The following is a 14,943-nucleotide window of genomic DNA, read 5'->3' on the forward strand; positions in this document are numbered from 1 at the left end:
GAAAAGCCAATGGCAAGAGCACACGACCTGACGTTAAAATGGGAAGTCATTCCTTCCAAACCCTGGCGAGCATGCGAACTCATTAGAGAAGGGAAAAGCAGAGCGTGGGAAGTCGTCAGCAGGCACGCGTGGAGAAGGGCAGGGATGACCAACCGGCTCTCTGCCCATCTTCATGCTGGACCTTACAGTGACCAGCTCCAACTTTTAAAGACAGTTCATGTTCGTCCTGTTTTTGGCAAAATCTACTCTGAGTCTGAAGCTTTTCCAAACCATTAAGTGTGGTGGCAAAATCCTGTAATTCTACTGCTAAGAAAGTAGAGGCAAGAAGGCCCCAAGCTCCAAGCCAGCCTGGGCTACATGATGCTTCTAAAACCAAACCAAACAAACACCTGTAACACTGACTCGAGACACCAGCACTTCATCTTTGAGGTCACAGCTATGCATGTGTCATTTCACTCTGTGCTTCTGATACTGACCTGTTTCACAGCCATTAAAGCGCCTGTCCCCACATCCTGTGCTTGGTAACAAGAAGAAAATGCTCCAAGGCCTATCTGCTGCCCTTTTAGCCACTCAGTGTCTTCTCTGTAAGGTTGTTTTGCTTTGGTATGTCCTGGTAGAGTTTCTGGTGTCTGCACATTAAACAGAGAATCATTTTACTGTTAAAAAGCTAGATCCTATAAATTCTAATTCCCACACCACCCATGCATTTGACCTCTGAATGGACACTGTTAACAACCAGTATCAAGAGTGTAAGTGACAATCATTTCAGAACCCGCCAGAAGTATCTCCAATTGGCTGAGGACTGCTACCGCAATGACTCAAGATTATCATCAGGTCGCATACTTAAGTACACACGGAGAACGCTCACACCCGTCCCATCAGAAAGCACCATTTCTGATAGACTTTAGCGCGAGTTTTCCCAGGCGCATGAGACTCTACACTCACATCCTGCTGGATGATGATAATATCCTCTCCGTTTTCAACCTGTAGCTGAGGAACTATGGGGAGGGCGTCCTGAGACGCTGACATCGCCATGGCAATCGCTAGCGCCTCCTCTTCCTCGGCTTCCATCTTTTCTTTGCACTTTTGATTATGATTGACGTCATCTTTGTAGGTGTCGTCATTTTCAGCCTTTTCAGGAGAGAGGACAGCCACTTCGGACTTGAAAGTGACTGTTGTGTCACTTGAAGGCATAGATGCTTCAAGAAGGTCCTCGATACTGGAGTTGAGTTCGGTGTTGACATCTAATCTGCACTTGTCCTCTGCTGGGGTGAAGGCCGTCTCGTCGCTGGGTATGATGGCGCTGCCACTGTTGCTGCCAAAGCTGTCATCACACTTGGAAGCACTGCTCAGATCGAGTGTCATGCTATTTTTTGAGGCATCCCCTGGTTTGCCTGTGCTGCCTGGAGCGGGTCGAGATGGCTTTGGCCTGTGGATGTTACTGGAGGGTGGGGGTCTTGACTGAGTAAAGACCGGGGAGAGTTTGTCTGAGTCTCGATTTTCAGAGCAGTGCCTCTGGAACTGCAGAGAAAACTTGCGCTGTGTTTGAGGAGATGCGGAAGGTATTTTGCAGGGAACAAAGGCCTGAGATCTATGCTTGGAAACATCTGTTACAGAGCCAGCTGGGACAGATGGGGCAGATGAGGAAGGGGTTGATAGTACTGGAAACATCAGCTGAGGATGAGACAAAGGAGAGGAGTTCAAACACTGACTGTGGGGTCTGCCTTTCGTTTGAACCGTTGGCTTTGGTTGTTCTGTTGTTGAACTAGAAAGTCCTACAGAAACGCCAGCCAGTCTGTCAGAAATGTCCTCTGAGCTGGTGCTCAGTCTCGTCGCACTTAATCCTTTTCCAGTTTTCTCTACGTGGACTGTGTGCTCAAGGGAGCTGTTCTCCGGATAGCTGGTAGGGGCCTGTAAGCTGTCCTGTTGGCCATCCAAAGTGACTTCAGCACTCAGCTGGATGGCCTCAGCAATTTCTACCTCATCTGCAATGGCCATCAGACGCCGGCGCATCCTGGTGAAGTGGGTGGAGCCAGAAGCATTCAGCATTGTTACCAGCTTGGAGAACACAGTGGGCACAGTGGTCACCATTCTTGCGGAGCTCAGATATATCCTCCGAGAGAGTTTGCCGACCATCGAGTGGGGATTGTCAATGGATTGCAAGGCAAAGGTTAAGAGGGACAGCAGCTTCTTATACCTGAAAGGAAAACAGCAGAACGCCTTCCGTTACTAGAAAAGCCCAACTTACCAAAATTAACGCATAGTTTTGATAACCAGCTCCTGTACACAAAAACCATTTTGGTATGAAGAATGTATCAACGTTTAAGTAGTCTAGTCTTCAGGTTTCTAGAAATCTCAAATATTAAGGTATTAGTATTCCACTTGGGGGATATGTGATCAAGAAGGAAGAGGCTGGTTCTGATTTCCACAAGAAAAATTACCTGATTTCAACAGGCTCAGCTTGGGGGACATCAGTACTGACAATATGAGGGTAAAATTCAGCAGGGAATTCCAACAGCAATCTGTCTATAAGACAGAGGCGACCCAGGAGCTCTTGCCAGTTGTTTGATTCAGCTTGGTTTCCAAGAATACAACTTAGGACATAATCAACACCGCCAACCCCAATGGATCCTGCACAAGTCAAAATAAATGGTGGAAAATAGCGTTATAAAACTCTAAAAACGTGAGTGAATAATGGGAAGGTTCATAAAAACATTCTGGATTATATTAGTCTTCAGGACTTCACTTAGATTAATTCCTACTTTTAACACAGCTGAATGAATCAATTTATAAAGTTACTTCAATGGCAGCCTTATGAGAAACATTAGGCCAAGAAAACAATACACTGTGCTTATTATTTTAAAGCAGAAGTTATTACCAGCTTTAAGTATCTCTCTTCCCACTGCCAGCTCCCCGGCTTGGCCCTTGCAGAGCTCCAACAGTGTTGAGATGGACAGCTGGCTCGTGCGGCTACAGAGAAACGAAAGCAAATGTAATTCCAGACGGCAGGCCCACAACTCGCTGATGAGCTGCAAGTGTCATGAAACCTCTCTACAGTACTTCTTATGTTCTCAGTTGTTCAAGCAACTACCCAGGATAAGCAACCTAGAGTTCCAGAAAGTGTGCTGCTACATGATGCATGCCATCTAAACCCATCGCTCTACTGATAAACAACATGTCCCCTGTGCGTTTACAAACTCCCTACAAAATTAACTTGTAACTGGAGACGAATAGGAGTGAGAAGGCTCTGAACACGGCAGCCGCAGAAGCAAGCAAGGGTGACTGAGTCGTTCTGGCCGATCGTCCTGTCTGGACGGGAACTGCTCGACAGTATGTCCCAGGGCCCATTAAACGAAAACGAGCTTTTCTGTCCACCGATCTAAGAGTCGTGGCTTCGCTCCCTTTCACTGCCACCGGTCTTGATTTCTCTCAGTTTTGAAGACTACTGTGTGAGGAAATGAGACTTAAAACCTCTCCCAGTTACAGTGAACAGCCACTAGATGACAAGTACTAAAACAGGATGCTTTCCTGACCCCGCGAGGCAGGTAGAATGATTAGTGTTCTTGTCAGTGGGACTGTAGAAAGAGCACCACGATCATGATGCTTTAGATAGATGTACAGGTCCACGCAGTCTGCTAGCCTGGCTTTACTGCCATTGGGGTTTCTTTCCCTAGCCTTTACAAGCTTCAAGTCCTAGGTTTTCACTTCAGAGTTCATATTTCAAAGTGATATTCAAAGATTTGTTAGCACGGATGTATCAAGTACTGAGTGTGAGGTATGGTGCCAGACAGTTTAAAGCTAGGCCTTACCTATTGGCATCTGCACACTTGACTAGAATGGTGTCTACAACAGGCCGGAGAAGTCTCTGGAGTTTGATTCTTTCTGCCAGACTGTGGCAAGGAGTGTATACCAGCATGGCTCTCAATGTTTTCTGGGGAGAAAAAAACCCTGAAGGTCAGTTTAACTACATCCATAATGCATCAAAGAAAATGCCTACGCTGAGGTAATCTGGGAAAACAAATAAGTAGTAATAGGAACAGATGACCAGAGCATGTGAACCAACGCAGGAGTGAGTGACTTAAGCCCCAGCTGCAATCAAGGCCTCTAACGTCTCCATGGCCGGACTTCCTTGGCGCCTCCCAGTTCAACGGCACAGTTAGTGTATGAAGGTTTTGAGGTAACAGAATTCTGATTTAACCTTATATTCATGCTTAAAAGGGACATTCACTAGACCCAACTGTTAAATTGTGAGTTAGAAAAAAGACGGCAAGAGATTAGCTGAGAGCTGGTGTTTATTAGGTAAGGAGTCACGCCAGTGAGATGTGTCAGCGGCCACTGGCACTTGTGAGCAAACGTGACAGACTTGGGTTTGATCCTCAGAACCCACACATAAAGAACTAAATGGTTTCTGCAAGTGGTCCTCTGATTTCTACTCATGCACCCCATCCCTCTTTTTCCTTCCTATTTATCCTAAGGCAGGAATTCTAAGCTGGGGATAAGTTTCAGGGGTCATTTGGCAGTGCCTGAAGCCATGCTTCATGTCTTTGTTCTCATGATGGAGGGCAAAGAGGGTTTAACACTGGTAGCCATCTAGTGGTTACAAGCCACAGTGCGCTCAACATCCTACAGTGACAGCGCCTCTGGTGTCCCCACCCCCAGGTAATTATCTGGCCAACCACAAAAGTGCTGCTATTGAGAAACAATGCTCCAAGGAGATGGAGTTTGTGAATGGCAGAGGTCAATCAGCCTGTAAATCACTTTTCCATCACGCTACCCTGCTCCTGGAAGACAAGTTGTGGCAGTAAACCAAGACAATCTACAACTGTCAATTTGTCAGACTCTGCAGTTATGTCTGACATAGGCCTCTGCGCCCATGTCGGGGTCTGTCTTGATGTTGCTAACCTATGTGGTTAGCGTTGTAACTGTGACCAGGATGTGCTTATGTAATGAAGAAATGAGCCATGTGGTAGGTGTGGACACACTTGTCTTTCCCTTCTTCTTGACAGGATGTGACGCAATGCGGCCAGCTTCCAGAAGTTTCTGCCACAGTGGACTATATTTTGGAACTGTGAGCCAGAACAAACGTTTCTCTCATAAAGGTTTTGCTGGGGTATTTTATCAGTGATAGGACAAACCTTTCTCTCATTAAGGTTTTGCTGGGGTATTTTATCAGTGATAGGAAGAAACTGAGACATGAAGCCATTTTGTATAGAAAGCCTCTGAATCTTTTCACAATATTTATTGGAGATGAGAATAATTTTTATTAGAAATAAATACTTGTTGATGTTGTGTGACATCAAAACCAATAACAACAACAAAACCAAAGGAAAATTTCTAACCCTGTTATTGATTGGTTGTTTTTGTTTCTTGAGATAGGTCCTCACATCACCCAGGCTTGGACCCCTATATGAAGATCCTTAACTCCTGAGCCTTACCTTTCCCTCTCAAGAACTGGATTTATGGCATAGCATTACCATGCAAGCCATCAAGAAGTCTTAACTTGGCCATATATGATGCATTCATTCAAGAAAATATATGAACAGTAAGACATTACTAGCAGATGGCAGAAAAGTAAGCAGTGCATAAAAAAAAAGTCATGAGCACATTAAGATCAGTAAAATTATACGGACAGACAAAATGGAATACTATAATTTCTTAGGACTATGGGATAAAAAAAATTGTATTTTTCTAAAGTTAGGGTAAGGAAGATTTATTGATTCTTATAACTGATACCTACAAAAGACCAAAGAAAGAAAACTCAGAAAATATGGTTATGGAATACAGTACTTACTAAAGCAGCAACGTACACTTTGTAGACAGGGTCAGCGCAGACTATAGACAGGACGCTGCAGCACGCCTCCACCACGTCCCCTGAGATGCTGGGCTGGGAGGACCCACTAGTGGCTCCAGCACTTAAACTGCCTCCACTGCCGCCTCCTGAGTTTCCAGTGCTCTCCCCGTTTGCCAACAACAGGGCCCCACTAACATCGTGGGAAAGACGCCTAAGGGCCATCTCCCTTACGTTCCAGTTTCTAGAGAATAAGCAGCCAACGAGTTCCATTCCAAACACCTGAGTTGAACAAGCACAATGTGTTGAGAAATTAGTGAACCCACGGGATACTAACAAGTTTCTGATGATTGAAGAAAAAATGGCCACTTCTCAAGTCTTACTATATCTGACAGACATTTGTAATTGTCAATGTTTTTCTAATGAAGAATTACTATAATATATACACATTCTTGTGTGGGCACAGGGTGCACGTGTGTTTGTGTGGAGAGCAGAGGTCAACCTCAGGTGTCCACTTTTCTTTTTTTCTGTCTTGAGATGGGCTCTTCTATTAGGCTCACTAATTAGGCTAGGCTGGCTGGACACTGAACCCTACGGGTCCACCTTTCCAGAGCTGGGATTGCACATCAACACACCCAGTTTTCTATAGGATGTTGGACATTAAACTCAGGCTCCCATGCTTAAAGGGCAGACTCTGACTAGCTGTACTATCTGCCTCGTGATGTCGGACTTAGTGTGGACATCTGAGCTTAGTGTGGACATCTGAACTTAGTGTGAATATCTGAACTTAGTGTGGACATCAAACTTAGTGTGAACATCTGAACTTAGTGTGGACATATGAACTTAGTGTGGACATCGAACTTAGTGTGGACATCTGAACTTAGTGTGGATATCTGAACTTAGTGTGGATATCTGAACTTAGTGTGGACATCTGAACTTAGTGTGGAAGTCTGATCAGCATAAAAACTCCTACAGCCCAGAACTCCTGAACTCAAGCAATGCTCCTGTCTCAGCCTCCCAAGCAGCAGACTCGAGGTCACTCTGTCCATATTCAATGCTATCCAAACTCTGCTCTGCCTTTGCTCCCCTTTCTCCCCTCACATTGAGGGCCAAGAGCATATGGGGCCACACTCCAGCTCCCTGACTGCCAAATTCATGGGACTTAGAAACTTCTGGGAATGTCTGTTGAGGCCTTTCCAGATTATATTAATTGAGGTGGGTGTGCCCTATGTGCTGAGGTGACTAGTGTGTTGAGCCAGAAATGTGCTGAGCACCAGCTCAAAGGCTGGATACGGAGAAACGAGTTCATCTCCCTTTGCTTCCTGTGGATGCCATGTGACCAGCTACTCTAGGTCCTGCTGCCATGCCTTCCCTGCCATGATTCCCTGCATTCCTTCAGTTGTAAGTTGAAACAAATCCTTCCCTCTAAGGTTACTTCTTGCCAGGTATTTGGTCACAAAAACAATAAAAGTAACTAATGCACAACAGCACTTAATTTGAAATGCTAGTCACTTCAACACATAGAACACTGGTCACTTCAACACAAAGAGCATTGGTCACTTCAACACAAAGAGCACACCTTTATCCTCAAGTTTGATCAGCGATCATGCAAAGTTACTAACACTGAATAGCTTCAAGTAAAATTAAGGATAAACTCTAATAATTAGGTAGCTTCATTTTCATAGTTTGTTTTATGCTTAAAAACTCTAAAACCCAGGCTGGAGAGATGGCTCAGCAGTTAAGAGCACTGACTGCTCTTCCAAAGATCCTGAGTTCAATTCCCAGCAACCACATGGTGGTTCACAACCATCTGTAATGAGATCTGACGCCCTCTTCTGGTGTGTCTGAAGACAGCTACAGTGTACTCACATATACAAAATAAATTGTAAAACAAAACACTAAAACTGAGAAACAAAAACCAAAAAATCATAAAGAACTCCATATTTATTATGCATGATTAAAATACTAATACTTTATAGAGAAAGAAGTCAGAATATTTTTCCTAAGAGGAAGCCACAGAGGTTCATGTGATTTTCCTGGCCTGTAGGAAAAGGTTAAGCGGGTGGGACCAGAAGAGAAAGGTTAGACTAAAGAATGCTTTGTTTAAATAAACAAAGGACAACAATATGACAGCATTAACACTTGTGTGTTACAGCCCTGAGCACCAGACTCCAATGGTATTGACCTCATGACCGATTAGCAAAAAGTAAGTTTAATGTCTAAGGCACTGTGCGTGAAAACTTCTAAATATAAGAAAGCTTAACGCACTTCGGGGAGAAAACAAGTTGTGACACATTTCCAAGTGTTCTGTTACAAAGAAACGCTAAGGAGAACAAGCCGGTGAGAGCCATGAGCTTCCTGCACTACCTCAGTTTTCACCAACCTTATATGATGCCCTAAGACGGAAGCGAAACACAGCTGGTGACAGCCTCCAAACCATGGCATCTACTAGCTCAGAATCAATGAGTTCTCAGGTCCTGAAGGAGATAAGCCTCTGCACACGGTTCACAAATCAGAGATTTAAGGTGTGTCTATAAATTCTGTGGATTTTATCAGGTTGGTAAGGGGGTGGCTAAGAGAAGAGTAGGTCTCAGTGCTGCAGAAAAAGGGCCACAATGTCGAAAGGCAGCGTCTTCTATAACAGAGATATTACTAGTGCACCTCACAAACTGCACAGCACCCAGAGGCCTGCCAACTAGCAAAACACTGATTATTCGACGTCACTATTATCTCATTATTATCTACGAGAAGCACTAGCTATACATTTAAAATAGTACAGTAAGCATTCAGCAACCAAGACAATAATTTGCAAGTTGACCAACCTACACCTAAGTTCACTGAGGATGCAAAAATCATCCCCAGGAGGTAAAGGCAACCAAAACAGCAACCCAGGGTAAATCCGGGTCCTCTCTCAAGCTCTCAGAAAGCAGCTGTGTGCCAGTGTGCAGTCGAAAGGAGAGACTGGGCTGATGGCAGCAAGCGGGATCACAGCAGAAACACTCGCAGGAGTGGGGGCTAAACCTGGGGGACATAAGCTCTGAGGAGCTGCGCTTCCCTTCCTGTACAGCGTCTCCCATGTCATGCTAGGAAGAGACAGAGACGTCTACATGAGTGATACTACACAGAAAACCTTACAGTGTACGCTGTGAAGCGTGGAAGATTTGAGCATGCTAGGAGTCACACTGGCCCAGCGTCTTCCTGAGCTGGAAACAGCTGAGGGAAGGGAGCAAACAGAAGACATGACTGGCACAGTGCCCCGGGAATTACAGAGCTACCTACCTGAACCCACGGCTCGGCTACATCCTTGTAAGCGGGAGGGATCTGCGGGGTCCCATAGTGAGTGAGGTTGAAGCTGCTGTCCTGACTCCTCCGCTGTGACCCTGCCACAGGCTGCTGCGGGGAGGACGGCTGCACAGCTCGCAGGGAGCCAGGGGAGTCCACGGGGCTCGATAACTCATGGCTGAAGCGAAAAACAACAAACCTCAGCTGCAAAATATTAACAGATACAAGTCCCCACCCCCCGCCCCCTTTGAGACCAGGTTCTCTGTATCTGAGGCTAGCTTTGAACTCATGATCCTCCTGCCTCAGCTCCACCAAGAGCTGGGATTATAGGTGTGTACTACCATGAGACCCTGGAGAACATCATTTTAATTTTTCATTAAATGTATACAAATCAGATATTCAAAATTACTACCTGTAGAAGTCATGGGATCTCCACTTAGATCTACAAAGGGGACATATTAAAGGCTCTCTATTTCTTCTACATTCTTCTGCCCCTGAAAAATATAAAGGAAAAATACCATGAAAATGTAGATGTTTAACTGTAAGAATTAAGTCCTAAGTGTTCATAAAGGTCAGTGTAAGACAGATACAGAAGGGCTATCGACCTCAAAGCTGCCCAATGCAGGAGTAAATCCTGATGCTTGCACCTATACGAACGAGAACACTGCTGTGCTTAGCATCCTTTAGAGCATCTCCCCACTCACTCTGTGGCTGGCCTTTCACCCTCTGGAAAGCCTGCCCAGGTCTTCCTCTTTTTGTTCTCACAGCTTCTGGGCTGGGAGGTTTTCAGTCTGTGTTCCTTCCAGTCCCACCTGCATCACTGATACACATACACTGCTTCTCTCAATCTACACAGACCCCACAACCCAATCTGTGGACCCTTCCCATGGGGCTTGAGCAGGACTTCCTCTGCTCTAGCCTATGTCCCCACAAGCCATGTTCACTGCAGTCCTAAGCACAGCCAGGGTGAGCATGGGAGGGTCACCTACAGATCGACATGCAGTGGTGGTGCAGCTTGTTCCTGCAGCCGTCTTCACACACCGTCAGGCTCTCCTCGTCCAGCATGCCCAGCAAGCAAATGGGACACATCTGCTCCTCTTCATCCTTGATGCTGTGAGGGAAAGAAACAAAACACTAAGCATCCAAGTCCAGAAGACGTCTCTGGAAATGCACCCATTAGCCACAGACTCCTGTCAGACAACACCATGGAATCATGGAATGACTGTGGGCAGCGCTCTCTCTCTCTCTCTCTCTCTCTCTCCCCCTCTCCCTCTCTCTCTCCCTCTCTTTCAGACACGGTTTTTCTGGCTCTCCTGGAATTCACTTTGTAGACCAGGCTGGCCTCGAACTCAGAGATCCCTCCTGAGTGATGGGATTAAATGAGTGCATTGCCAGCACCTGGCTATTACTTCTGTTAACACACAGGGATTTGGGAGCAGAACCATGGAGCTGGACTGGAACCGGATTCTCAGACTGTAGGTGAGTTAGGTTGTCCTTACTGTGAATGGAGAAACTACATCCCCATGAAAGGACACGTGTCCCCGAAATGATCTCTCTGCCCCAGAACTGGGATCAATCACAGTGTGCCCAGCCATGGACACATTATGGCAGCACAATGCTCATCAATGAGATAGATTCTAACTATGTATGTATCTATTCTAACTATGTATGTATCTGCTTCCCATTGACAGCTCTCAGTGTAGTCTTCATTTTACCGTTTAAGAAATCAACATAAACATTTGAGTCTACTTTTCTGATATTTTAGAAGTCACAGGAATACAGAACAGTAAGTAACGAACTCAATGTGATCCAGTCAACATGTGGTCTATTTTATAAATACAGTTTGACAGACAATGGTCACATCCATTCACTTTCTCATTGTCAGTGAGAACTCCTTGGGCCTACTAGGGCATGACTGATAATTATAACATGGACCCAGTGGCCCATAAACACTCTTAGTGACCGTTACAATTTTGCCGTAATAGTTATAATACCTATAATTTCATATATAAAAATTGGTACCTGAAAGACAGCAATATAACCCAAGCAAAGTTTCACTTGTCAACATTTTCCATAGGATTCAATAGTGTTCAGAGATGGAATTTTAGTAGTTACATGGTATACTCATAACATGGACATATTTGGGGGGCTTGCAGTATATAGGGCCCTTCTGTGTACCCCAAGTTGGCCTGGAACTCACTACTCAGCCCAAATGGCTTGAGACTCACCGTAGCTCTCTCTCAGCCTCTGGAATGGGTATGTCATATGCACGTGTGACCACGTCTAGCTACACTGTGGGTATACTTTAATCATTCATTTGTTGCTATTTAGAACTTTGGGGGGGGGGGCTGAGAGATGGCTCAGTGGTTAAGAGCACTGACTACTCTTGTAGAGGTCCTGAGTTCAATTCCCAGCAACCACATGGTGACTCACAACCATCTGTAATGGGATCTGATGCCCTGTTCTGGTGTGTCTGAAGACAGATACAGTGTACTCATATACATAAAATAAATCTTTAAAAAACCACAAAACTTTTTCTATAGTTTCACTACACCATGCCACACATAAACAGGTCACACATACACAGATATACTAAAGATGGCACATTTCTTCAGTGCACCAGCTCTGGCTAGCGCCTGTTCTAGAGCAGGATATGAAAATGTTTCAGAAAACTACCCTCCTGCCCAGAAGGGATGAATTGCTTTACATGCAGCGGAGTACCTTTCAAGGACAGAGCTGTTGCATTACAAGAGCTCCCTTAACCACATAAATGTGCCATTTCCCATATGTGTGTTCATACGCATAGCGAAATATAACATTTATATAAATGTTTGCTTTTAAATAAAAAAGTCTTAACTATCTTGTTCCTGTGATGTGAAAAGTACGAGGTAATGGGTTTCACTACGGCATCTCCTCTCATATATGCCATTATATTTGGTCCTAATTCACCCTTCCCTGCCTTTTTCTTCTCCGCCTCTTCTGTATTTTATTAGGCATTTTTCAAAAATGTTATTGGGTTGACTGACATGTTTACTAGCCTCTTCAAATTTTTCTTTTTATGAGCCAGGTGATGTTGGTGCATGCCTTTAATCCCAGCACTCAGAGGCAGAGGCAGGTGGATCTCTGAGTTTGAGGCCAGCCTGAGGTCCAGGACAGCCAGAACTATACTGAGAAACCCCGTCTCGAAAAACGAAACAAAACAAAACAAAATAAAACCCAAAACAACAAAAATCTTTTATGAATATTTTCTTTGTGAATTTTTTCTATACACTGAGCTTTTAGGATCAGTTTTGCACTTTCAGTTTTTAGAAGGGTTCTGTGTATTTTCAGCTTGCTTTAATCTTGTTTATTTTGAATTTTTATTGCATGCATGTAAGTGTTTTGCCTGTATGTACATATATGTACCACGTGCATGCCTGGTGCCTGTGGAGGCCAGAAGAGGGTGTCAGATCCCCTGGAACTGGAGCTATTATGGTTGGTTGTTAGCTGCCACGTGGTACTGGAATTAAACCTGGGTCTTCTGGAAGAGTAGTCGGTGCTCTTAACTCCTGGGTCATCTCCTGAGCCTCCTTCTCTATTTTCTACTTTTTAGAAATACCATTTGTAACTGTTGTAAAATTAGACCTCAGATGAATCTCCTGTTAGATTTTCTTTTTATTATTTAGTTTTTCTATAAAAATAATGTATAGAACAAAAACGTACACAATACATTATAATACGACAAACTTTGTGCCTACACATGGATACACCAAAGCATCTGGAAACCTTGGACTCCAGCCCATGTAAGAACGTATCTTTGATCACCCGAGAAACTTCTGAGTTAAACTTCAGCTGTCTAGCTTTAAACTCACCCCCGCCTTCTTTCTTCAACACAAAGGAAAAAGTAAGTTTTGTTTCTGAAGCTTGATAAAGAGAGACCAACCTCCCGGCATTTATTTAGAAACAGAATGAAACCTGGAATAAGAGTCAAGATGTCCGCATTCTGGTTATGCTATGACTTAGATGAGTTATACCATCTCTTCTGACTTCATCTACATCTCAGGAAGCCAGAAGATCTTTTGTTTCACAAATATTTGTGTTTTCCATAGATGAAAAAAAAGGTCTGTCATTTGCTCGCTCAACGGACCCTTGGTGCCCCTTCCCTTTGCTTTAATTCTGAGGCGGCTATGTACTGAGGGGTCTGTGATGGGATGCAGATGAGACCTCACACAGCCAGTGCTTCTCAAACCAGGGAGCCAAGAACACAGATGCAGAACTCCTTCTGCAATAACTGAACCATCATATTTTTACCCCAAAACGGTAGTGCCACAGAGCAGAGAGCAATGTTCCATCGTGAAGCGGATAACAGTCTCCTTAGAATACCAGAGACGAGAAAACACCCACATTTATTCATCTAGGCTACGTTCTGCATCCCTTGGAGCTTTGTCATCTTCCCAGCAACTGTGCCGTGCAGTCTGTGAAGCACTGCAGCCCGTGAGCAGCAGCTGTGAGTGACGGTGACTGGCCCTCCTCCCCTGCGGCTGACCTGCCTACTCAGCAAGGACACACTCATCTCCTGGGAAAGATGCTCTGACACCCTCGAAGGGACTACTGATGCTATGATATAAAACTCCTATACTTGAAAGTGATTTTGAAAAACCACTTTGCCTTGTATACAGTTTGATTTTAAAAGAATCACAGATGTTTTCTTCTACTTTCCAGTGCCCCAGCTTCATTATCTGCGGAACAGAGACAAAATCTACCTAACATCCGACGTGACATTAGATCAGTGCTCAGCTTTGTGACAAGTACAAACCTGTTTTCTGAACTAGATGTGGACGTGCTAGACGATGACAGTGTGTGACAATTTGACATGCGTGAGACAAACTTCTGGATGGTGTTCCGAGACGGAGCTTTGATTCTCGAGCTACGCCTACTGTGGTATTTCTGGAACAAACTCTCAACCTAACATTGGAGAAAGACAGCGTCAACGATACGGATGCCACAATTATGCATATGAGGAGGTGAGTTATTCATCTTTATTTGCATAAAGTTTGCATAAAGCTGACTTAAGAGCTTCAGACGTAAGAATGTAGCTTACTAAGGACAATGAATGATTTTTACAGCAGGACAGCGTTTACTGCTTTTTTACAGTCTTGGAAAAAGAAAACCAAACCATTTGTCACTTAATAAATCGTCAAAGAACCTTTAGAGGCATCAGATAATTCTTAGGTACTTCACATGCCCAACACGGTCACTGTCTATTGAAATTCAGTGTTCTTGGTAAAATTCAGGACGAACCATACAAGTCTGCTGCCAATTTTAACCCAGTGTTGTATACTTAAAAATTACCTCAAAATTTTTTAAAGTTTTTCTCCATAACATGGGGTCAGAGGGTTCTAGCTGGAACACCCGGAGCATGACAAACAAGAGGTGAATACAGAACGTCCCACGCCCGCAGCTGCAGTTCTGCAAACAGAAAGAAAACCACTGTGAACAGATCTGTGAGGGTCGACGGTTCTATCATTCTGCTCGGGCACTTCAAGCCTATTTTATTAAAGTTTCTACCAACATTTTTCATCATCCTCACATAAAGACACAGATATTTCCATGCATTAATCTATTTGCAATGAATGTATTTGATAGATTAGATTTATTTTATTCAAGGTACTAAGTTATAGTAAAAACATCATAAATAGTCTCCATGCATTTTAAACTCACTTTAATTTACTATATAGAATGAACTCATTTCAGATCAGGACTTATAACATTGAGAGCCATGCAGATGCATGCCTGTAATTCTAGGGTGCAAAGCTGACACATAGGGTCACTGTGAATTTAGGGTAGGCCTAGGCTACACAGTAAATCTGAAGCAAGCTAGAGCACAGTAAGAC

At 44.1% G+C, this 14,943-nt stretch overlaps 1 protein-coding gene across 1 annotated transcript in view; it reads right to left on the reverse strand.

Moving 5' to 3' along the window:
* MAP3K1 (mitogen-activated protein kinase kinase kinase 1) overlaps positions 1-14,943 on the reverse strand; it is a 58,556-nt gene that overhangs the window by 5,508 nt on the left and 38,105 nt on the right. The window contains exons 5-15 of the mRNA XM_080933796.1: positions 14,402-14,518; positions 13,866-14,014; positions 10,060-10,181; positions 9,483-9,564; positions 9,068-9,248; positions 5,792-6,070; positions 3,810-3,931; positions 2,879-2,970; positions 2,442-2,631; positions 946-2,197; positions 477-629 (exon numbers count right to left, since the gene is read on the reverse strand). Of these exons, the coding sequence (XP_080789922.1) occupies positions 477-629; positions 946-2,197; positions 2,442-2,631; positions 2,879-2,970; positions 3,810-3,931; positions 5,792-6,070; positions 9,068-9,248; positions 9,483-9,564; positions 10,060-10,181; positions 13,866-14,014; positions 14,402-14,518 (2,739 nt within the window). The remainder of the gene's footprint in view (positions 1-476; positions 630-945; positions 2,198-2,441; positions 2,632-2,878; positions 2,971-3,809; positions 3,932-5,791; positions 6,071-9,067; positions 9,249-9,482; positions 9,565-10,059; positions 10,182-13,865; positions 14,015-14,401; positions 14,519-14,943) is intronic.

Source organism: Micromys minutus (genome assembly GCF_963924665.1).
Source record: "Micromys minutus genome assembly, chromosome: 20".
Taxonomy (NCBI): domain Eukaryota; kingdom Metazoa; phylum Chordata; class Mammalia; order Rodentia; family Muridae; genus Micromys; species Micromys minutus.